General features: G+C 39.3%; 1 protein-coding gene across 2 annotated transcripts; it reads right to left on the bottom strand.

Moving 5' to 3' along the window:
- Positions 1 to 236: 236 nt before the first annotated feature.
- LOC133851110 (uncharacterized) lies at positions 237 to 16,421 on the bottom strand. Of its 2 annotated transcripts, none has more exons than XM_062287423.1 (19): positions 16,221 to 16,421; positions 14,737 to 15,243; positions 10,775 to 11,294; positions 10,387 to 10,626; positions 10,032 to 10,123; positions 6,443 to 6,652; positions 5,768 to 6,172; positions 5,328 to 5,506; positions 4,917 to 5,010; positions 4,695 to 4,763; positions 4,215 to 4,349; positions 3,999 to 4,070; positions 3,216 to 3,329; positions 2,804 to 2,965; positions 2,524 to 2,652; positions 2,312 to 2,413; positions 2,153 to 2,229; positions 1,551 to 1,700; positions 237 to 1,110 (listed from the first exon to the last, which is right to left on the bottom strand). In XM_062287423.1, the coding sequence occupies exons 2-19, from the start codon at positions 15,208 to 15,210 to the stop codon at positions 540 to 542; spliced, it is 3,795 nt and encodes a 1,264-aa protein (XP_062143407.1). In that variant the 5' UTR covers positions 15,211 to 15,243; positions 16,221 to 16,421; the 3' UTR covers positions 237 to 539. The 2 variants fall into 2 exon arrangements, with proteins under 2 accessions (XP_062143407.1, XP_062143408.1); XM_062287424.1 differs by having other exon boundaries at positions 4,707 to 4,763; positions 16,221 to 16,420.
- Positions 16,422 to 18,342: the final 1,921 nt, after the last annotated feature.

Here is an 18,342-nt window from a genome sequence, read left to right as displayed (position 1 = left end):
TCATTTTTACCAAATAATCAAGATGCATCTAAACTTATCTCATAAACGACTTGTAGCTTTTATTTCCCCTATGGGGATCCAAAATGATAGCACCCAATATTCAGGATTTATTTTATTGCTCAAATTAGATTTACAATTTTATGGTGTATATAATGTCAAATCATTTACCAAAATTTTGTTTTATTACATCATGCCCAACCTAAAAATTTTAATTGGACCTGGTTTTGCACTTGAAGTAGCATGAAATGATGCCAGAAACTTTAATTTGTGAACTTGAGATGATATTATACCATACAGATCATGAAGGAAATCTTTGGTAAACTGCAAAATTAATTGCAAGCAAAACTGCTCGTTTCAATTATGAGCGTTTCCCTTTGACATGCACCGCCGAAAGATTGCTTGATTCCTATCTAATTTACAACATACAAAAATCTGATCCCCCAAATTAAATAACCAAGAAAAAAGAAAACACATAATTTAGAGTGCAAATCTTCAAGGTGATGTATTTAAACAATGTAGATGGTTCTTTTTCACCTGCTTCATTTCTTGCTGCCCTTCTTCTTTTGACTCCTTTTAAACTTCAAGCCTTTACTGGAGAGTGCAATTGAGGCACTCTTCCCTTCAAGCTTTTTTGTCATCTTTACCACGCTTGCCATCCCTTTCCTTGCAGCAGCCCGATGCTCAGGTCTACGGCTCATCATTTTGCGATCAAGTGGCCAATATGCATATGGTTCAAGCTTATCCTTCCTTTTCACATCCCCCCCTGCCTTCTTGCTAGAGTACTCGCTACCTGTGTAAGCCCAACCGCCAGAGTCTGATGTTTTCCTGCGCTTCTGGTTTCTCCTCGAGTTCACTGACAAGTGACTACCTGCTTCACTCTTTGCATCCAAATCAGGGTCAGATGGTATTTCCTTCTTTGGTTCTTCTCCATCACGAATAATCAAACGCCCTTCAGAGTCCAGTTCTGGCTCATCCAAATCTACTTTCCGCTTTAGATGCTTAGATCGAAGAGATAATATTGTTTTTTGCCTATCAAGCAAGTCAAGTGGCTCATCTTCTAATTGGTCGAACAAGTGCTCGGGCAAGTTCTTAGCTGCTCTACTCTTGGAGCTGGAGAAGTAGAGGAAAATTGTATCAGTTGACTTGTGAATCACAAGTTCATAAAAATGGATCAATGATGTTCAATGAAGCAGCTACAAATATTGGTAAAGGAAATTGTCTTGTCACGCAAGTACAATTTGATGGTAACCGTAGAGAGAGAGAGAGAGAGAGAGAGAGAGGAGGCCATACTGCTCATGAGTGGACTGGACTGTGTCAACTATCAGATCTCTAGAGAATAATTTATCAACAAAACTCTACTTTGACGGCCTAAAATGACTAAACAAACTAAACTGCAAGTCTGGGATGCGTCGATTACACAAATTTCTAGTGTCCAAGATTATAAATGGTTTTTTTCTTATAAGTGATGTATATCCCGTAATGGCTAATCTAATATACTCCAACTAGTCATGAACATGAAATAAGCAGACCCAAATGTTCAACAAACCAACCGCAATAAGGATGCTTTGGACTTTAGCTGTGAGGAACCCTTGCTCCGTCGACCAGACATTGTCCTGGCATCCATGTACTCAGCATCACTTCCCTCGCTTTCATCATCGCCAAAATCAGAAAATATTTTTGTATCATTCCATTTGCTTAGCCTGAAAAGATAAAAATAAATAAGTACAAAAATCACCAATTATAATGACTAAAAAAGATGGATTCATTTCTTTGCGGGCATTTGAATTTGCATACGGACTCACACAATGAAAATGGGCATTAACTACATTAATAGCACCTATAGTTCAGAAATGATCAAGATTAATTGGTAGAACTTGGATACCATATGAGTACCATGGAGCCAAAAATCCCACTGCTAAATACATATTGTCCACATAACCTCTGGTACAGAACACATGGCATTTGTAAAAACACCAGCATAGTATCATTATGCCTCATACATAGAACTAGAAAATGGAATGTTTTAAACACATCAGAGCATTAGATTCATGTATTTATTGATGGCAGAAACACAAAAATATGTATGAACATCTGGGTAGATGTAGTTTATGTATATACATTATTAATATTATATTGCAAGAGATTATTAAACCTGGATGTGGTTGCTTTTGACAGTTGAGATCTTGCTTCTGATTTAGCTCTTAGCTTCTTCTCTTTCCGTTCCTTGAGCTGTATTTGACAAGAATCAAGTACGTCAAAAATGACACCCACTCAAGTTTTATTTCTAGCATATGAGGATTTTTCAACAGACCTTTCGTATATTAGTAAGGAGTTTCATGTGTTCCTCGGGCATCACAGCCTTAACTGCCTCCAGACCGCACTTCTTGACAAGAATTTCCAGGAGATGCTTAACCTGAAAAGGATTAAAAAATGATCAAAGAGAATTCAGGACGATCAGTGAATGAAATCGTGACCATTTGCCATAGCAATTGAAAGAGTTACAAAAAATTCTGATTAGCCAACCTTGGCTTTAAAGTGGTTTTTGGTGTTATCTTGCCACTTCAGCAAGCCTTCCACCATGCTCGTCAAATGCATTTGCAACCCTTCAGGCTGTGATTTTGCCACCAACACCTTTAACAAACCTAAATTAGCCTGCATTGAAAAACAGTACAGAATACCTTAAGATAAGATCAGAGAGAGAGAGAGAGAGAGAGAGAGAGAGAGATCAATGACCTAATTAAGTAGTTCAGTGAAACAACCTAAAATGATAATAAACTAGACATATCGAAGGACAGGGAGAAACCTTGATAATTTCTTTATTCTTTCTCTGGAGGAGGAGAAACGTGGATGGAAGTAAATTGCACGCAGTTGAAACAAGATTTGGAAACTCGTAAGCCAAGCGAGCTAAGCCTTTGACTGCAGCACTGACCATGTGAGGTGTCTCACCAGCTAGTCCTCCGGCTACCTGTCACATGAAGAAACTTTACTTACCACAACCACCACATGGTCAATTTCTAAAAAATGAAGATTCATCATAAAAAATCAATTCAAGATGATAGCAATTTTAGTTGATAGTTTAGTCAACAGCAATCAAAAGAAAGGAACCTTGACATGATAATTTTTGGCATTCTAAAATGTATCTAAAACGTCCATTAAATAGAATCATTACTTCAATCAGTTTAGTAATGAATTTCAAAACATGGTTCAATTAGTACCATGTTGAAAAATTGAAACAAGTTTTCTCTATTTCCGCCTTTCTCTTCATCCCCACATGCATGGCCAATTTGGACAAGAATATCATATGCTCTGTTTCTTGTTTTTTTATTTGCCTGCAAGAAAAATTATTGTAGAAGATGGATCAGAATATATAAAGCAGCATGTTCAGAAGCCATTGTGTGTGAGGGTGAGAGAGAGAGAGAGAGAGTAATTCAAGCCTACACAAGTTACAGTTATTTTTTCCTCAATAATAAATGTTTTTATAGATGCGACTGAACACCATACAAAGCCAATGAACCATCAATGCCACCATTGCCATAACCACCACCAACACACCACTTATTCATTACACATCCTCAACTGCTGCAACTAAAGCATAGAATGCAACCAACATGCAGTCTGTCCGTCATTTCGATAGAACCAATCGAAAAAAGAATCAAAAGACTTTCTTGAACTATATGCCAAGACAAGGATCATTACAAGATAGAAAGAACATGTAAAATAATTTTTCTAAGCCAAAGAAATTTTTTAATTAAGCAGTAACAAAGAGAATATCTTAGACAGACAGAAGAGAAAGGAAACTTTAAACCTAATACTTTAGGTAAATGATAATGACAGCAAACTTAAAAGTGAAGCAAACAAGTTCGACCATGAAAGGAGCACCAAGTCCAAGAGATTTAAGGATAAATTTAAATGAATAAGGCTCCCGGAATAACCAGCATAATGTTCAACCGCAAGTCGAGAAAAATATAAAATAAAAATGGATAAGGCTCCCAGAATACCTCTTTAAGTGCAAGCATTATTTCTGTTAGGAAAGAACTAATGATGTCACGTCGCCTCTGCTCTGAATTATCCTGTAAACAAGAGCATAAATTCTAAGGTCAAGATTAAGTTGCACACTTGTCAAGTTTGAACCCTGACCCAATTGAGTATTGCATTTTAAGGTAAAATAATAATAATACAATAATAATAGAAATGGCACTCCTATCTTCAACTACCTTGGCAACATATACTACTAGAAAGTACAGGCAATCAAGTCTGTGACGTTTGGCGGAAAAATGGCATGAAGGTAGCACTTCAATCATAAGCCCGAGCAATTCCTCGAGCTTTGCTGAAAGAAACCAATCACAGTTCTGCCCCCACACAAAAGAGATCCATAGGTCAGACAAATTTATTTGAAGAGAAGGACATGAAAGTTTTTGACGTGGCTAAAAGATGCCTTAATTATAATGGCTCTTCTAAATATAGGAGAAATTATGGTGAATAATACACAAAACAAAATGCACATTCTGATGTCTGGGATTCGCCTGCTACTACTACGACTTTAAGCCAGGTAAACCAACCAACTTCTATCGGTTAATCATGGTTTCTCCCATTCTACAAACACATGATATTACGTAAGGTAAAATGGGCACAAATTATCTGCAATATGCAATGACATGATGGTACAGATAAAAGCTAAAAGCCTCAGCACTTACAAACAAAAATACCTTGAGAACAACTGAAAGAACTTTGTACGCCTTCTTTTGTATCAGACCTTCAACATCCTGCAGTTCAAAAGTTTTTCACTCTTAATTACAACATCCTGTCCGTTATAAGCAGTGCCTTCTAGAAATTTCCGTTATAAGCAGTGCCTTCTAGAAATTTCCTCCATAGACAGCAAAGTTACATCACCGAATTATATAGACTCATTTACTAACCTGTAATGCAGGCTTTATTGCGACAAATAAAACATCAATCTCTTTAGCGTTCAAACCAGGTAAAAGTGAAACTGCCAAATCCAATAGCCGTGCCCTGCAGATAAGATGAAGGAATAACTACAGTGCCAATATCGCAAACCCCAACACCTATCACTTGATGTAAAAAACAAGAAAATTATGGGACTTTATAATTGAAAATGATACATAAGAGAGACCAAAAAGCTGTCATGTGCAACCAAACATGTAGCAACATATACTTTTTTTTATAAGTAATTTTTTGTTCCCAATGGGAGGGCAATGAGATATTCAAACTACTAACTTTCGCTTCATGAGGCGTGGTTCCTAGCTGATTGAGCTACCCGGACAACATGTAGCAACATATAATAGGAAAAAGAAAAGAAAAAGGAATACCTCAAAAGTGACGGTGAACTTTCATCTGAGGCATGGTCAATCTGCCTAGAATTAGAATTTCTTGAATTTTCTGGTTTTCTGGCCTCCTGAGTAACCTTCAAAAGCTTCTGCATTGTATCAGAGAAGAAGCTCGATACTACTTTTTTCTCTGATATTGAAGCAAGTTCACAGATTGTGGACTGCACGGCGCAAACGACATTATTATAAACTTTACCCCAAACCTAAAAATACAATGTTAATGCTACAAGCTTCAACATTGTAATTAGCTTTTCTACAGTGAAAAGCACTTCTAAAAATAAAGAAATAATAAACACACACACACATATATATATAAAGAAAATGCACAAATAAATTTATTACAAAATTAAAAATAAATCTATCTGCCAGCAGCCAAGATTGACAGTAACGGCGTTCTCAATTGATTGAGATGGTTCAAGTACCTGTAAAGAACCGCCATCATCTGTTTTAGATTGCAGGAGGACACCTGACAAAACATTTAATAACTCGTGGGCAGATGACTTAAGCACACTCATATTTTTTGCTGCAACCTGTGGGGTGTAACGGGCCACTGCTCGCTGTCTGGCAATGCCTTCTTCAGTATCAGGCATCTCACTTTTCTCTTCCAAAATTTTCTTATTCTGTTGAATAAGAATCTGCAAACTGGAGCATATTACTCCACGAGTATCAGGTTCTTCATGAAGGGCACTACATAAAGCTTTTTTTAGATCCTTGAAACTTTCAGCCATATCGAAAGGATAGTTGCAAAATGAAGGCAATAAAGACCACAAAGAGTACACAAACGCATCTGCAGTTCTTGATGAAATGGCCCGTCCTTGTAACTCAAGCTGCCGAAAGCAAGAAGTGATTAAGCAAATGCCATATACATATATATATATATACATATATATATATACATATATATATACACACACACATATATATATATACACACACACACACATATATATATATATACACACACACACACACACACATATATATATATACACACACACACACACACACATATATATATATACACACACACACACACACACACATATATATATATATAAGAAAGGAAAACAGCATCTAATTGCTCTGAAAGGTTTTACCTTTCGAGATTTCTGCTTCAACAGTCCAATCATACCCAAAACTGAATCTGTGAAGAAGCTTAAATGGGCACCTATCGTATAATGCTTCAGAATTGGAAAAAGCCAAACATTTGCCTCAGATAGGTCTTCAGCCTCTAAATTAAGAGGTAGAAGGCCCAAAAAAGTTTCAGGTCCCAATGCACCAAGGGCTGATCCAAGGCATTCATGTAGCTGCATATTGATCAATCAGAATGTTAATCCATGGTACAAAGCTGAAAACTGGTAGATAAACCAAGTAAATGGGGCTTCCACATTATCTTCAGCAAAGAGAAGCATAATATCAGCACAGTTTGCAGCCAATGAACTGTAAATTGCCAGTAAAAGTGAGTGCTACACTTAATCATTTTGTTTTTAGTAGTGGCTGAGTCAGCAGACACTGTGCATGTCAGTCAACAAATAACATGGATAGATCACAACATTAATGAAACCCATTAACAAATTAAATACCCTATGATTTGCAAGTATCGGTCTGTTATTGCAATCTATCCCTTAAACAATTGCTATTGGACTGAGCTCCATAAACTCTTCCGAGAGGTTATACAAAAAAACATTAAGTCAATATCTACCATTCATAAGTAAAATTATAAAACAAGTTTTAGTTCCTTGGATCTATGGTTTTGTGGCCCAAGGTTCTGAATTTTTGCCATCTTGGATAAGATGGTTCTGAGCAATGCAGTTAAACAAGAATGAAAGGATGTAGGGATACAAGGTTATTTTCATAGTAAATACCAAAAACTATAGAGGTAAAGCAAAGACATACTGAATAAGAAAAAATCCAGAGCTCCACAAAGAATGAACTGTTAGTCATTCTTTTTTTCTTTTGATAAGAGTAATGTCAATAAAAAACGCAAAGCACAATTAAGTATACAGGGAGTATACAAGATAGGCGGCTAAGAAGAAGAAGAAAACAATACAAGGAAAACATTAAAACTAAACACTAAAGGGGCAAGAAACGCAGCCGTCCAAGAGTACAAAGAATAAAAAAAAAGGAAATGAGCTCCTCAATGGTTCTTTCTTTGTCCTTGAACTGTCTATCGTTATGTTCCATCCACAAGCACCACAAAAGGCAACAAGGAACCATCTTCCACGCAACCGCACTCCGAGAGCGACCACCCGTCCACCAGTAAGCGAATAAATCTACTACCCGAAGAGGCATAACCCAAGACAGACTAAAGCGAATGAAGATGGCATTCCATAGAGCGCGCGTGACCTTACAATGGAGAAGAAGGTGATCCACAGGCTCCCCATTCATTTTGCACATACAACATCTATCAATCACAATGACACGCCTCATTCTGAAATTGTCTAAGATAAGGATCTTTCCCTAGCGCTGCCGCCCAAGCGAAGAAAGCAACTTTCAAGGGAACCTTGGTCCGCCAAATGCTTTTCCAGGGGAAGTCATTCTAAAAGAACATGATGCTATCAAATAGTAAAAGAACAAATGAAAAAGGGATATAGGTTACTTCAAGAGAGCCGTGATTTCCAATGGCTACTTCGAGAGAGCCGTGACCTCCAAGATACCAACAAAGGTTCTAAGTTTGATAATAATTCAGCATGATATTTTACTGATTAAAGTTACACTTATATAGAAGACGCCTAGGCCATAAGACATAACCATTAGGTCTAGCCGTCATTACATCATGCAGGAAAATTAACTAGGAATGAAATAAACTAGTGAAAATACATTCCTTATTAGCTAAAACATGTAGGGAAAGAAATATGGAGATTCTACTCCTTAAAAACTGATGTCTTGGGGATTCGATACTGCCAAGTGTGCTGCCACGTAAGCCCTAAAATTCTGAACATATCATCCCTTCCCCCTAACAACTTCCTTGTGCCCAAGGAAGAATTCTGGTTTTGCAAAATTCACTCCCTGCCCTTCCACCCTTGGCTCCATCTCTTCTTCCCATTCGGTTTCAGTTCTGGTTTTGTAAAAATTACTCCATGAATTGTTGGATCGACACCAACACCGACAAGAGTCCTGCATACACCAAGGATGGGTAATCCTTTTTGCAATGCAACACTTCTCTTCATGAGGAGAACAGCCCCAGCACCATCACTCACTTGGCTAGAATTGCCTTCAGTGGTGGTTCCCTCTTTCTTGAACACAGGCTTCAGCTTTGCCAGGTCTGACAATGTTGCGTTAGGTTGAATCCCATCATCAATAGAGATTGTAACAGGTTTCTCCTCGCCCATTTTCGGGTCAACAATCCTGGTGGGCACAGGAATAATTTCATCTTTGAATTTACCAGAGGCAGTAGCAGTAGCAGCTCGCCTATGTGACTCAACTGCAGCCTGATCTTGATCTTGCCTAGTTACACCAAAACGTTGTGGAACATTTTCTGAGGTGACACCCATGGGAAGAAGGCAATTTTGGACTGGTTCAAAGATCTTTACTTTTGGGTTGACATACCCGTTCCATGCCATTGAATCAACAGTCATGGATTCCAAGCCAGCTCCAATGCCAATATCATAAAATCCAACTTGTATAGCAGCAGCCACATCAACAACAACTTTTCTTTCCTTCTTTAGTTCCTAAACCAAGCAAAAACACGTCCCTTCTTTCTTTTATTTATGAGAGTGTGACAACTGGGCTGTGATGTAATAATTATTGCGTGTGGGGTGGCCGGCGACAGCGGAAGACTTGACAGTGGGAAGCCTTCAGCGGCATGGTGGTTAACGTCGCATCTAGAGGCCTGGATTTGGTGATTTCTAGATGTGCGGCTGGAATGGGCTGATCTGCAGCCGGTCGACGATGGTTTGGTGGGACGTCAGTGTGGATGGATTTTTGTTGCTTCAACCACTCGTTTCTTCCTCTTTTTTGTGACGGTGGTAGCTGGTGAGATAGGTGTTATGGGTGGGGCTTGCTAGATTCATCTTTCCACGCGATGAATTTTGACAGCATCTTTTCTAGCCTTGCTTGTTCCTCTTCATTCCAGAAAAATTGGAAAGACATGGTGATGGTGTGGATCGGAGATTATTGTAGAAATCAATCAACCTTACTCTAATACCACTTGATGCAATCAAATAGTAACAGAACAAAGGAAAAAGGGATATAGGCTACTTTGAGAGAGTCGTGATCTCCAATGGCTACTTTGAGGGAGCCGTGACCTCCAAGATACCAACAAAGATTTTAGGTTTGATAATAATTCAGCATAATATTTTATTGATTAGGGTTACACTCATATAGAAGACGGCTAGGTCATAAGACATAACCATTAGGTCTAGCCGTCATTACATCATTCAATAAAATTAACTAGGAAGGAAATAAACTAGTGGAAATACATTCCTTATTAGCTAAAACAAGTAGGGAAATAAATATGGAGATTCTACTCCTTATTCACTGTTGTCTTGGGGATTCAGTACTGCTATGTGTGCTGCCAGGTAAGCCATAAAATTCTGAACGTATCAGAACAACAAATTCTAACACTTAGCTGTCATAACAACTCCCAAACACTTACAGAGGGTTACATCAAAACGATGATGTTATAGGGCCATTAAAAGCTATAATACAATGCAAGAATACTTATAACTTGAAAAACAACAATACCTGTTTCCTGAAAGGAAAATCTTCATCAGGCAACTTCTGCATGTCAGCCAAGCTGCTAAGGATCCCCCTCAAAAGATAAGAAGAATAATGCCCTGTATGATAAAAGTTGTGATAACATTATAAATTTAGACCCATGAACATAAAAATAAACATACAACATAGTAGAAGATGTGATATCGAAATGATGCACAAACCATCTGATGAAAGAATGAGGAAGATCATCCCTACACGCAACATCGGATGGCTTGATCTTCTATACATGCAATATTTCTAACACAAACAACTGGCAATCAAATAGAAATCTCAAAGTGAACAGGACTAAAAAAAAAGAACTTAGAAACAGCCAAGGGATTACCTAATTTATCAAACAATGTTGAAACAACTTGAAATGCTATGTCCCAAACAGCAGCATAGTGATAATCAAGTAAGCTTTCGATAGTTATACATAATTTTTCAATGATAGTAGGCTCAAACCTCCTTGCATCATTGTGTGGACCCTGTTTGATCAATTTTTCATCAATGCAAGCATTTATCAGACTCTTCAATGCATTCATGGCTGCATATATGGCCTCCTCATGTTCAGATGCCAAAATATCTGCAAATACGAAAGAGAGAAATATACTAGATCATTGTCACTTTTGTTTAGCTGATAGTTAAAATTGATACAAGCACTAACTTGGAGAAAGGTTCTCTAATCCAAGAAAAGTGAACATAATTACATCCCAAAAAGAAAAAAAACAAACCTTTGAATGCATTGAATACAACAGGGAGCTTTGTTACGCATAATTCCCTATTAAGTGAATACATTTTACTCATTCCAACATCAAGCAGGCGAGCAGCGAATGTCATAGCATCCACAGATGTCTCATTCGTGGAGACAGACAAAGCTATTGAGCTTATCAAATCGCACAATGCCTCAGGAGAAACATCTAGATCTGGGACAAGAAGAAGAAAATACAAACTATCTGCTATGCGCCTTGTGACAAGGGGTTGGTGCAATTCCATTAGAGTTTTGAAGCGCTTGAGGACGCTCGTTCTATACTTCATTGATATAAGGGGAAGACACTCTTTCAAAGCATCCAAAACATAAAGGACCTCCTGAGCTCCTTTGGATCCTTCAGTGGCATTCGTTTTTGATCCACCTGCAAGCAAAAGAGACCTTTCAAATATCTTCACAATCCCTTCACTTGCAGATGCCAGCGCTGATGCTTCCTGAAATCTTGATAAGGAATCTCGAAGACACAAATGCGATTGCCTTCTTACCTATTGTTTAGAAACAAATTAGCACACAGCTTCGAGGGTCAAACCAAACACCAAGCTTGATCGATAAAACTAAAACATAAAAAGCACTACAAAGATCAATTGCATTCTCACCTAACATATCTGTTGCATAATATATCGTTCCAAACACCAAATTGATTGTAAAGCTTTGATCCCCTTAGAGATTTAGCCAAGATATGAAATAACAAATTCAAAAGATTATACCTTACATTTAGATGAATACGTTACCAAAAGCGATTACTACAGTTTTGTTGTTATTTGGTAAATACATGAGTACCATACAAGCAATTACATTCTCTCATATACACCAGGAATTGTTGTCGTTTAATCATTATAGTCAAGAAATAAAGGAGGGTACAATTTACATCTTGTGTTATATACTTCTTTTTTTTATGACGGGGAACCACTCCAAGGCATAATCACCCCTGTCGGGAAAACCCTGAACCTATGCAAAGCGCCCCCTCTAAATGGATCAGGTCAAACTTCGACTTTGCCAAAGGGCATGGCCCTAAGGAATTATTTGCACCCAAGGAGATTCGAACCCTAAACCTGATTGGGATGCCACCAAGACCAAGGCCCTTACCACTTAATCCAACCCCTTGGAATTAAAATAATATTCTCCGCCTTTCTTTTAGAGTGAATATATTATGATGCCATATTCATAACGTTAGACAAAAAACAAACCAATCACCATTGTGCTACCCTTCACTACACCACCACATTACTAGTGTCCATCGCCATCCACACTAGATATTAGATATCCTAAACCTGACAACATCTTCAAATCTTAAAAATAAATAAATAAAGTAACACATAGCAAAGACATCACCTTTATCCTTGCACAAAATTTGATTGTGCTTATTTACGTAAGGTGCCAACATCTTTTGTAGATGAAATTATACAAATGTATCTTTTTTTGATAAGTAATTATACAATGTATCTCATATCTCATAGCCTAAACTTCCTATATACATTCATTTAAGGACTCTGAAGCACATATCTACTCAGTACAGTCAGAATATGATTTACCCACTAGGTCATTGTCTCACCACCTTAAAACTTCTCGCAAGTGAATAATCTATAAACATTTTTTTTTTATAAGTAATAATCCAATCGCAATAAAAAACCGGAAGGCGCCCCTTAATCTATCAAACATATATCAATACAAATCTTTATAGGCAGTACTTTTTTTTAACAAATAATTTTAGAGACTGGAACCATCTTTTCAACAAGTATGCATTGGGAGTTCATAAAAATGAACCAAACCCCCATTTAAAAGTCACCGAGCTGCGTGGATGGGGCTGGATGGATGGGGCTGGATCAAGTTCATCTCTGAGCTGCGTAAGGCCTTAGTAGTGGTTGGTAATGCGGCTGGGCGCGGGCCCGGTGGTTCCTCGCCGGAAGAGAAGTTAAGGGGGAAGAAGGTGGGGGTTTGGTTCGGGAAGGCTGCGGGATCTCTGTCTTTCGCGGAGGCGGTTCGCTCGTCGCCATCCATCTCTGCATCTGGTGACAGGAATAAGGTCGCGCAGGAGGAGGCGGCCTGGTGCGAGGAGCAGCTCACGTTAAAGGACCGGTCCTGCGAGATTATTCGGCAGGCGGTGGACTGTTACGTCTGGGAGAAGAGCCGTTTGGTTCCGGCCGGGAAAGACCTCGGTGGCGATGGTTTCAACGTGCGAAAAGTCAGAAAGTGCAGTAGCAGGGACAGCGATGTCAGAGTCTGCAGAAAGATTCTTGAACAGGTTGGAGTTTGGCTGGATTGGGTGAGTGGGTCAAACGTGGGCTGGAGAAGGAGATCTTCTGTTGGGCTGAAAATGGGCCAGTGCAAGATATCCTCAGTTAGTAGGCCACGTTGGAAGGTTGGTTATAAGAAGTTGGGCTCTAAGCCCAAGCTCAAGAAGGCTAAGAGGACTTCCCCGGAGCAGATTTGTGGTCTCGACGAAGCGAGATTGGAATCTGGATCTTCGGGACTGGGCTCTTTGGCGCCGGAAGCCGTGGACGGGTCGAGTTCTACCGGTGGGGGGCTCAAGGGAGGTTCGTCGTCGATGGAGGGTGCTGCCCCGGTGGAGACTACGGCTCTTTCCGCTCATCACGTTTTGGACTGGCAAGATGGGTCTAGGCCGAAGAAGATGACGATTGGCGTGGATGGGGGGATGTCGGAAAATGGAGAGCTTCCTAGCGGGTGCACGGCGATGGTTGAAGATATCTCAGTGTGTGCGGTGAAGCCCATCAAGCGTCTAGAAAGGTATGGGTGTGGCTTATCCTCGGGTAAGCTTGGGGGAATGGAGCCGGGCCCTAAAGGATTTGAGTTTCCCTCTGTGGGGGCGGATGAGTTGGGAGAGAGGATTCGATTGTCTCTTCCAGTGATGACGGACAGTGGGTCGCTCATTTACCCGTCCGAAACAAAATCAGTCATGAGGTATCAGCGGAAATCGAAGGCCAAAGCGAGTAAGCTGGATATTCCCTTGATTGAAGAGGCAGTGACTGCTTTGTGTTCGCCGATGACACAGTGCGCGGGTACTTCCCAGGCGTTGGACGGGTCTGTGGGTCAGAAATTGCCGAAGCCAAATGGGGGAGTGGGCCTTCGGCGAGGGTTCCTTCTCCCGAGAAATCCTTTGAGCGACTGTATATCAAAGACAGAAGTCAAGGGTGAGAATCCCAAAGTGAATGGATTAATCCAATCTCAGGAGTGGCCGGTTGGGTTTAGCCCAACCGGGGAGATTGTATTGTGGGATCAGGGAGAGATAGGTGATTCTCCTTACCCCTTGGGCGTAATTCCTCCTGATCTACTTTTGGAGTGGGAGTCCGATGGTGCTGAGGATGAAGATTCGGCCCTGGCATTGTTGGATGCCATTGAGGAGGATTTCCATCGGGATACTATGGGGAAGCGGCAGAAGAACAAAGGGAGGAGGGAACTGCAGAATCTGAAGTGCTCCATTAACTATGACGGTGCGAGTGTGCGTCCTTGGAGTAGGAGAGGAAAGGCTCAGGTTCTGTAGTGTGTGGGTCGGAGGTGGGGTTCGGGTGTCGTGTCTTAGGGTGTTGGGTTTTGAGGGTTCTTGGATGGGTATGTGGTGTGCTCTTTGAGGGTTTGGGTTGGGGTTTGATGCTATCGTGGGATGGCTTGGGTGGGTTCTCTCTTCCTTTTTTAGGGCTGTTTTTTTATTTTCAAGCAATGCGTTGTCTTGTATACTGCCGGTGTACTAAGGGGCGCCTGACGCTTTTAATAAAGTCAGATTATTACTTATCAAAAAAAAAAAAAAAAAGTCACCGAATTGTACATGAGATTTTTGCAATTCCACATTTATCAGACAACAAAATTTTCTACAACATGTGCTAGACTAATATGGATATCCACATCGAATATACAGGAAACTCACAAATTATATCTAAAACAATGAGATGAAATTATGATTTTATATATCACCTTAGGACGCGAGTCCGTGAGGAACCCCAATAGAACATCGTACAAGCAAGACACCTCAGACCAGTCGGGAGCATCTCGGATGATCAACAAATGGGAAACGCATTTCAATCCAAATGTTGTAGCATCGACCAATAGCAACGGAGACCGCAGAACCCGAAGCAATAGGTCGGACAAGAACTCGGCCTTCTTGTGAAGAATTGCTAGGGGTATTCTGGGAAGGACGATGTGTAGGATGCTGAGGAGGGATTGGACAACGTGGACAGGCTGTTGGGGCTCGGAGGCGAGGCGGTCGAGGGAAGAGCAGGCGGCGCCGAAGTAGGCGACCGGTGTGGAAGGGAGGTTCTGGTCCTTGAACTCCTGGGACATGGCGCCTATGACTGTGCAGAGGTGCTGGTGGTCCTCGTTCGTGGAGTTTCCAAAACGAGAGAGGATCGAATTGCAGAGCTCGTCAGAGGTTCCGTCCATGTCTTCCATGGTTGCACTAAATCCTAGCTCTCTGTTAGGAACCTGTATAAAAAATTCCAATATTAAGCTATTACATAGAGATGTGCTATTTAAGAATATTGAGAAAATACTAAATAGCATTTTTCATTACAATAATAACTAGCCTATAACCCGCACTATGCGCGGGGTTTTTTCATTATAAATGCATCATGATATATTTCAAAAATCTATCATGTCATAGTAAAATCCATCATGAAAAATGAACCTACTAATTCTACTTAAAAAGGCCTGTGTAAAATTAAACAAAACATTTAAAGAGAAAATTGTGTACTTCTCGTATTCAAATTAAGAATAGATGCTATACATTGTAAAATCCAATTCCCAAAAAATACTGCATAATAATGAGTCCAAACACCATTAGAGAAACAACTGAAAAATAATGGTGCAAGACAAATAATGCTCATAATAGAAATATGTCAATACATATCGAACATTTCTTCTCCATACTTGGATTCAAAGACATTAGGTGGCTGTGCATGAATATAAACTCCCTATTAGCTAACAAAGAATGCAATGGTGAGTATTAGTATATAACCCGATTAGCTAAACGGGTTGACACCCTAAACCGGAAGACAACTCATTAATTTACCGGGTAACCCAGCACAACACGATTGACCCGTTTAGCTAACGGGTCATGTCGAATTGAAACGACCTGTTTAACCCGAAAGTTTTTTTTTTTAATTGAAAATTTACTTGAAATCTTTCATCAACCAAACTCTATGATTTGCCCCGCGCACACACTACCAAATCTCTTCCTTTTACATTCAATCATCAGAAACGAATTACTTCCAAAAATTCACAAATTATAGATTTTATTATAAATCTGTTACAGAACAGAAGAAGAAGCAGTTGGCATGCACTGAAGAATCTAAATTTGATGGAGAAGTCAACGAGCAAGGGAAACCGAGGCCGGAAAGGGATTACTGGGAATATGTCTTTGTGTTTGAGTTAGTTTGGAAGTCTACATATTAAGGGATTACCTTTCGGACGAGCTGCGCTGGAGAGGTGAGTCACGAGTGGCTTGGCGGCGCTGGACGGTCACTAGCGGCAGTGGCGAGGAGAGTCACGAAAGGCGGTGGAGAGTGGCGAGCGCCGGTGGAGAGTGAAAGAAATTAAAGTGTGAAGAACAGAAAACACGCTCGGCTAGGGTTGTTTGTGTTTCATATTTTCACTTTCGCTTTTCTTTTTCTTTTTGGGCTTGTTTGGAAAGGGAATTAAAATTTTCCTTTCCCCTCCTCACATATTTCAAAAACAATCAAAATTCAAAATATTAATAATTTTTTATTATTATTTAAATAAAAAAAATTTACTACAAAAACAAAATTTTTTCACTTTTTTATACAAATTCTTTTTACTTTATATTACATCTATCACTTTCAACTCTCACTATCAATTCCCCTTCCCTTACCAAACAATGTTTTTTTTAACGGGTTGATGGGTCACCGGCAACTTGACTTGTTTATAACCTGAGTTCGTCTTAGTTTAAATTCAAATTTTATAATTTGTTCATGTCAAATTTGTAGGTCACGTCAAAAATTATTGATGCTAATAACTTTTTTATTATTATTATTGGCTGCCCTAATTTTGTACCACGTTTCTTTATTTAACAGCATAAACCCACATATCCAATAAATTTAAAAATTCATTAAGTTTATAAGAATGAGAATTTTGATACGTAATTCCAATTAGCTTACTAACTTTGTAAATAAAATAAAGTTGGTTGTTCTATTAGGAAAAAGAAAAATTGTTGTAAGAATATTGAGAACCCAAAAACACAAACACGAAGGAAAACATTTGGCCTAAACGGTTAAAAAATAACTAAAATCTTTATAATACAACTAACTTCTTATTCCTTAGGGAGAACTTCACTTAAGGGTATCGAACTATCGACCTATTTGACTTTAGGGGTACTCAACTTCAAAACTTCTTAAACTATGATATTCAATTTTAAAAACGTCTCAATAGTCAATAGCAGATACTTCGTTAGGATTTGTTGTTAAATCCTGCCAAATTTTTCAAAAATGCCCCTGTGTTTATTTTAAGGCATGGGTATTTTTGTAAATTCCATTAAATTTTGAATAACACCTAATTCATTTCTTCTTCTTCTTTTTTTCCTAAAAATCTGGTGGGATATTTTAAGAATTTTGGTAGGATTTAACAGCAAATCCTAATGGAGTACATGTTATTGAGACGTTTTAAAAATTTGATACCATAATTTGAGACGTTTTGAAGTTCAATACTTTTAAGTCAAATAGGCCGATAGTTCGATACCTTCAAGTGAAGTTCTCCCTATTACTTAATATAATGACTCCCATTGAAGCCAAACTTTTTTTGACAATATAACCATTCAAGACAATCTTTTACCTATACCCACTATAAAAACCCCAACTTTAACCTAAAGGAGTCATTCAAATATTTCTAACAATAAAAATAACATTATCACACAGAACCTGTTAATTTATAATATATATATATATATTTTAACAATCAACTCTTCTTCATTAAAATCAATAGATCGACCTAGAATCAAGGTATAACGATAACTAGGCTTGGCAATTTGGGTTTGCGGATTGGGTTCATGTCAAACCGACCGACCCGATCGCACGATCGGGTCTAACACGAACCCGACCCGATTATTAATCGGGTTAAAACATGTAACCCGAACATGACCCGCTTATTACTCGGGTTACCCGGCACGACCCGATGAACCCATGCTCACCCCAAAACTGAAAACCCCAATCCGGCAATCAGCTTACGGCGTGCCCACCGGCCACCCCAGAACGGCAGAACCCCAATTCGACTGGGCTTGGAGTCTTGGACAGTTGGACCCTAAAAGATGGAGATTGGAGGGAATCAATGGTGAGGCTTGAACGATTCCCTAATTCGACTGGGTTGAGGACGGAATCAACAGCGATGGAGATCGAAAGGAAATTGGGAAAAAGCCACTGGGGACAATCAGACGATGCCGTTTTGGAGGGTTGCGTGGTGGAACTCGGCTTCGACTTCGAGAGCTGAACTTCGACGGTTGTGGCTGCGTGAACGATGAACGAGTGAAAATGAGGAGAAAATAAGTGATTGTGAAAGTGAAAAGGCACGACAAGT

Source organism: Alnus glutinosa, chromosome 12 (assembly GCF_958979055.1).
Source record: "Alnus glutinosa chromosome 12, dhAlnGlut1.1, whole genome shotgun sequence".
NCBI lineage: Eukaryota > Viridiplantae > Streptophyta > Magnoliopsida > Fagales > Betulaceae > Alnus > Alnus glutinosa.
Note: the sequence above shows the minus strand (reverse complement) of the source record. Positions and strands in the feature narration are given on the sequence as shown.

What these genes read in the sequence shown, in the direction of transcription:
- LOC133851110 (XM_062287423.1), bottom strand. Translation starts at nt 15,210, where the DNA reads ATGGAAGACATGGACGGAACCTCTGACGAGCTCTGCAATTCGATCCTC. An exon ending in TCACGGACTCGCGTCCTAAG is followed by an intron (nt 11,295 to 14,736) that starts GTGATATATAAA and finishes TCTAAACAATAG; the next exon opens with GTAAGAAGGCAATCGCATTT. An exon ending in TGTTTCAATTTTTCAACATG is followed by an intron (nt 2,966 to 3,215) that starts GTACTAATTGAA and finishes TTCATGTGACAG; the next exon opens with GTAGCCGGAGGACTAGCTGG.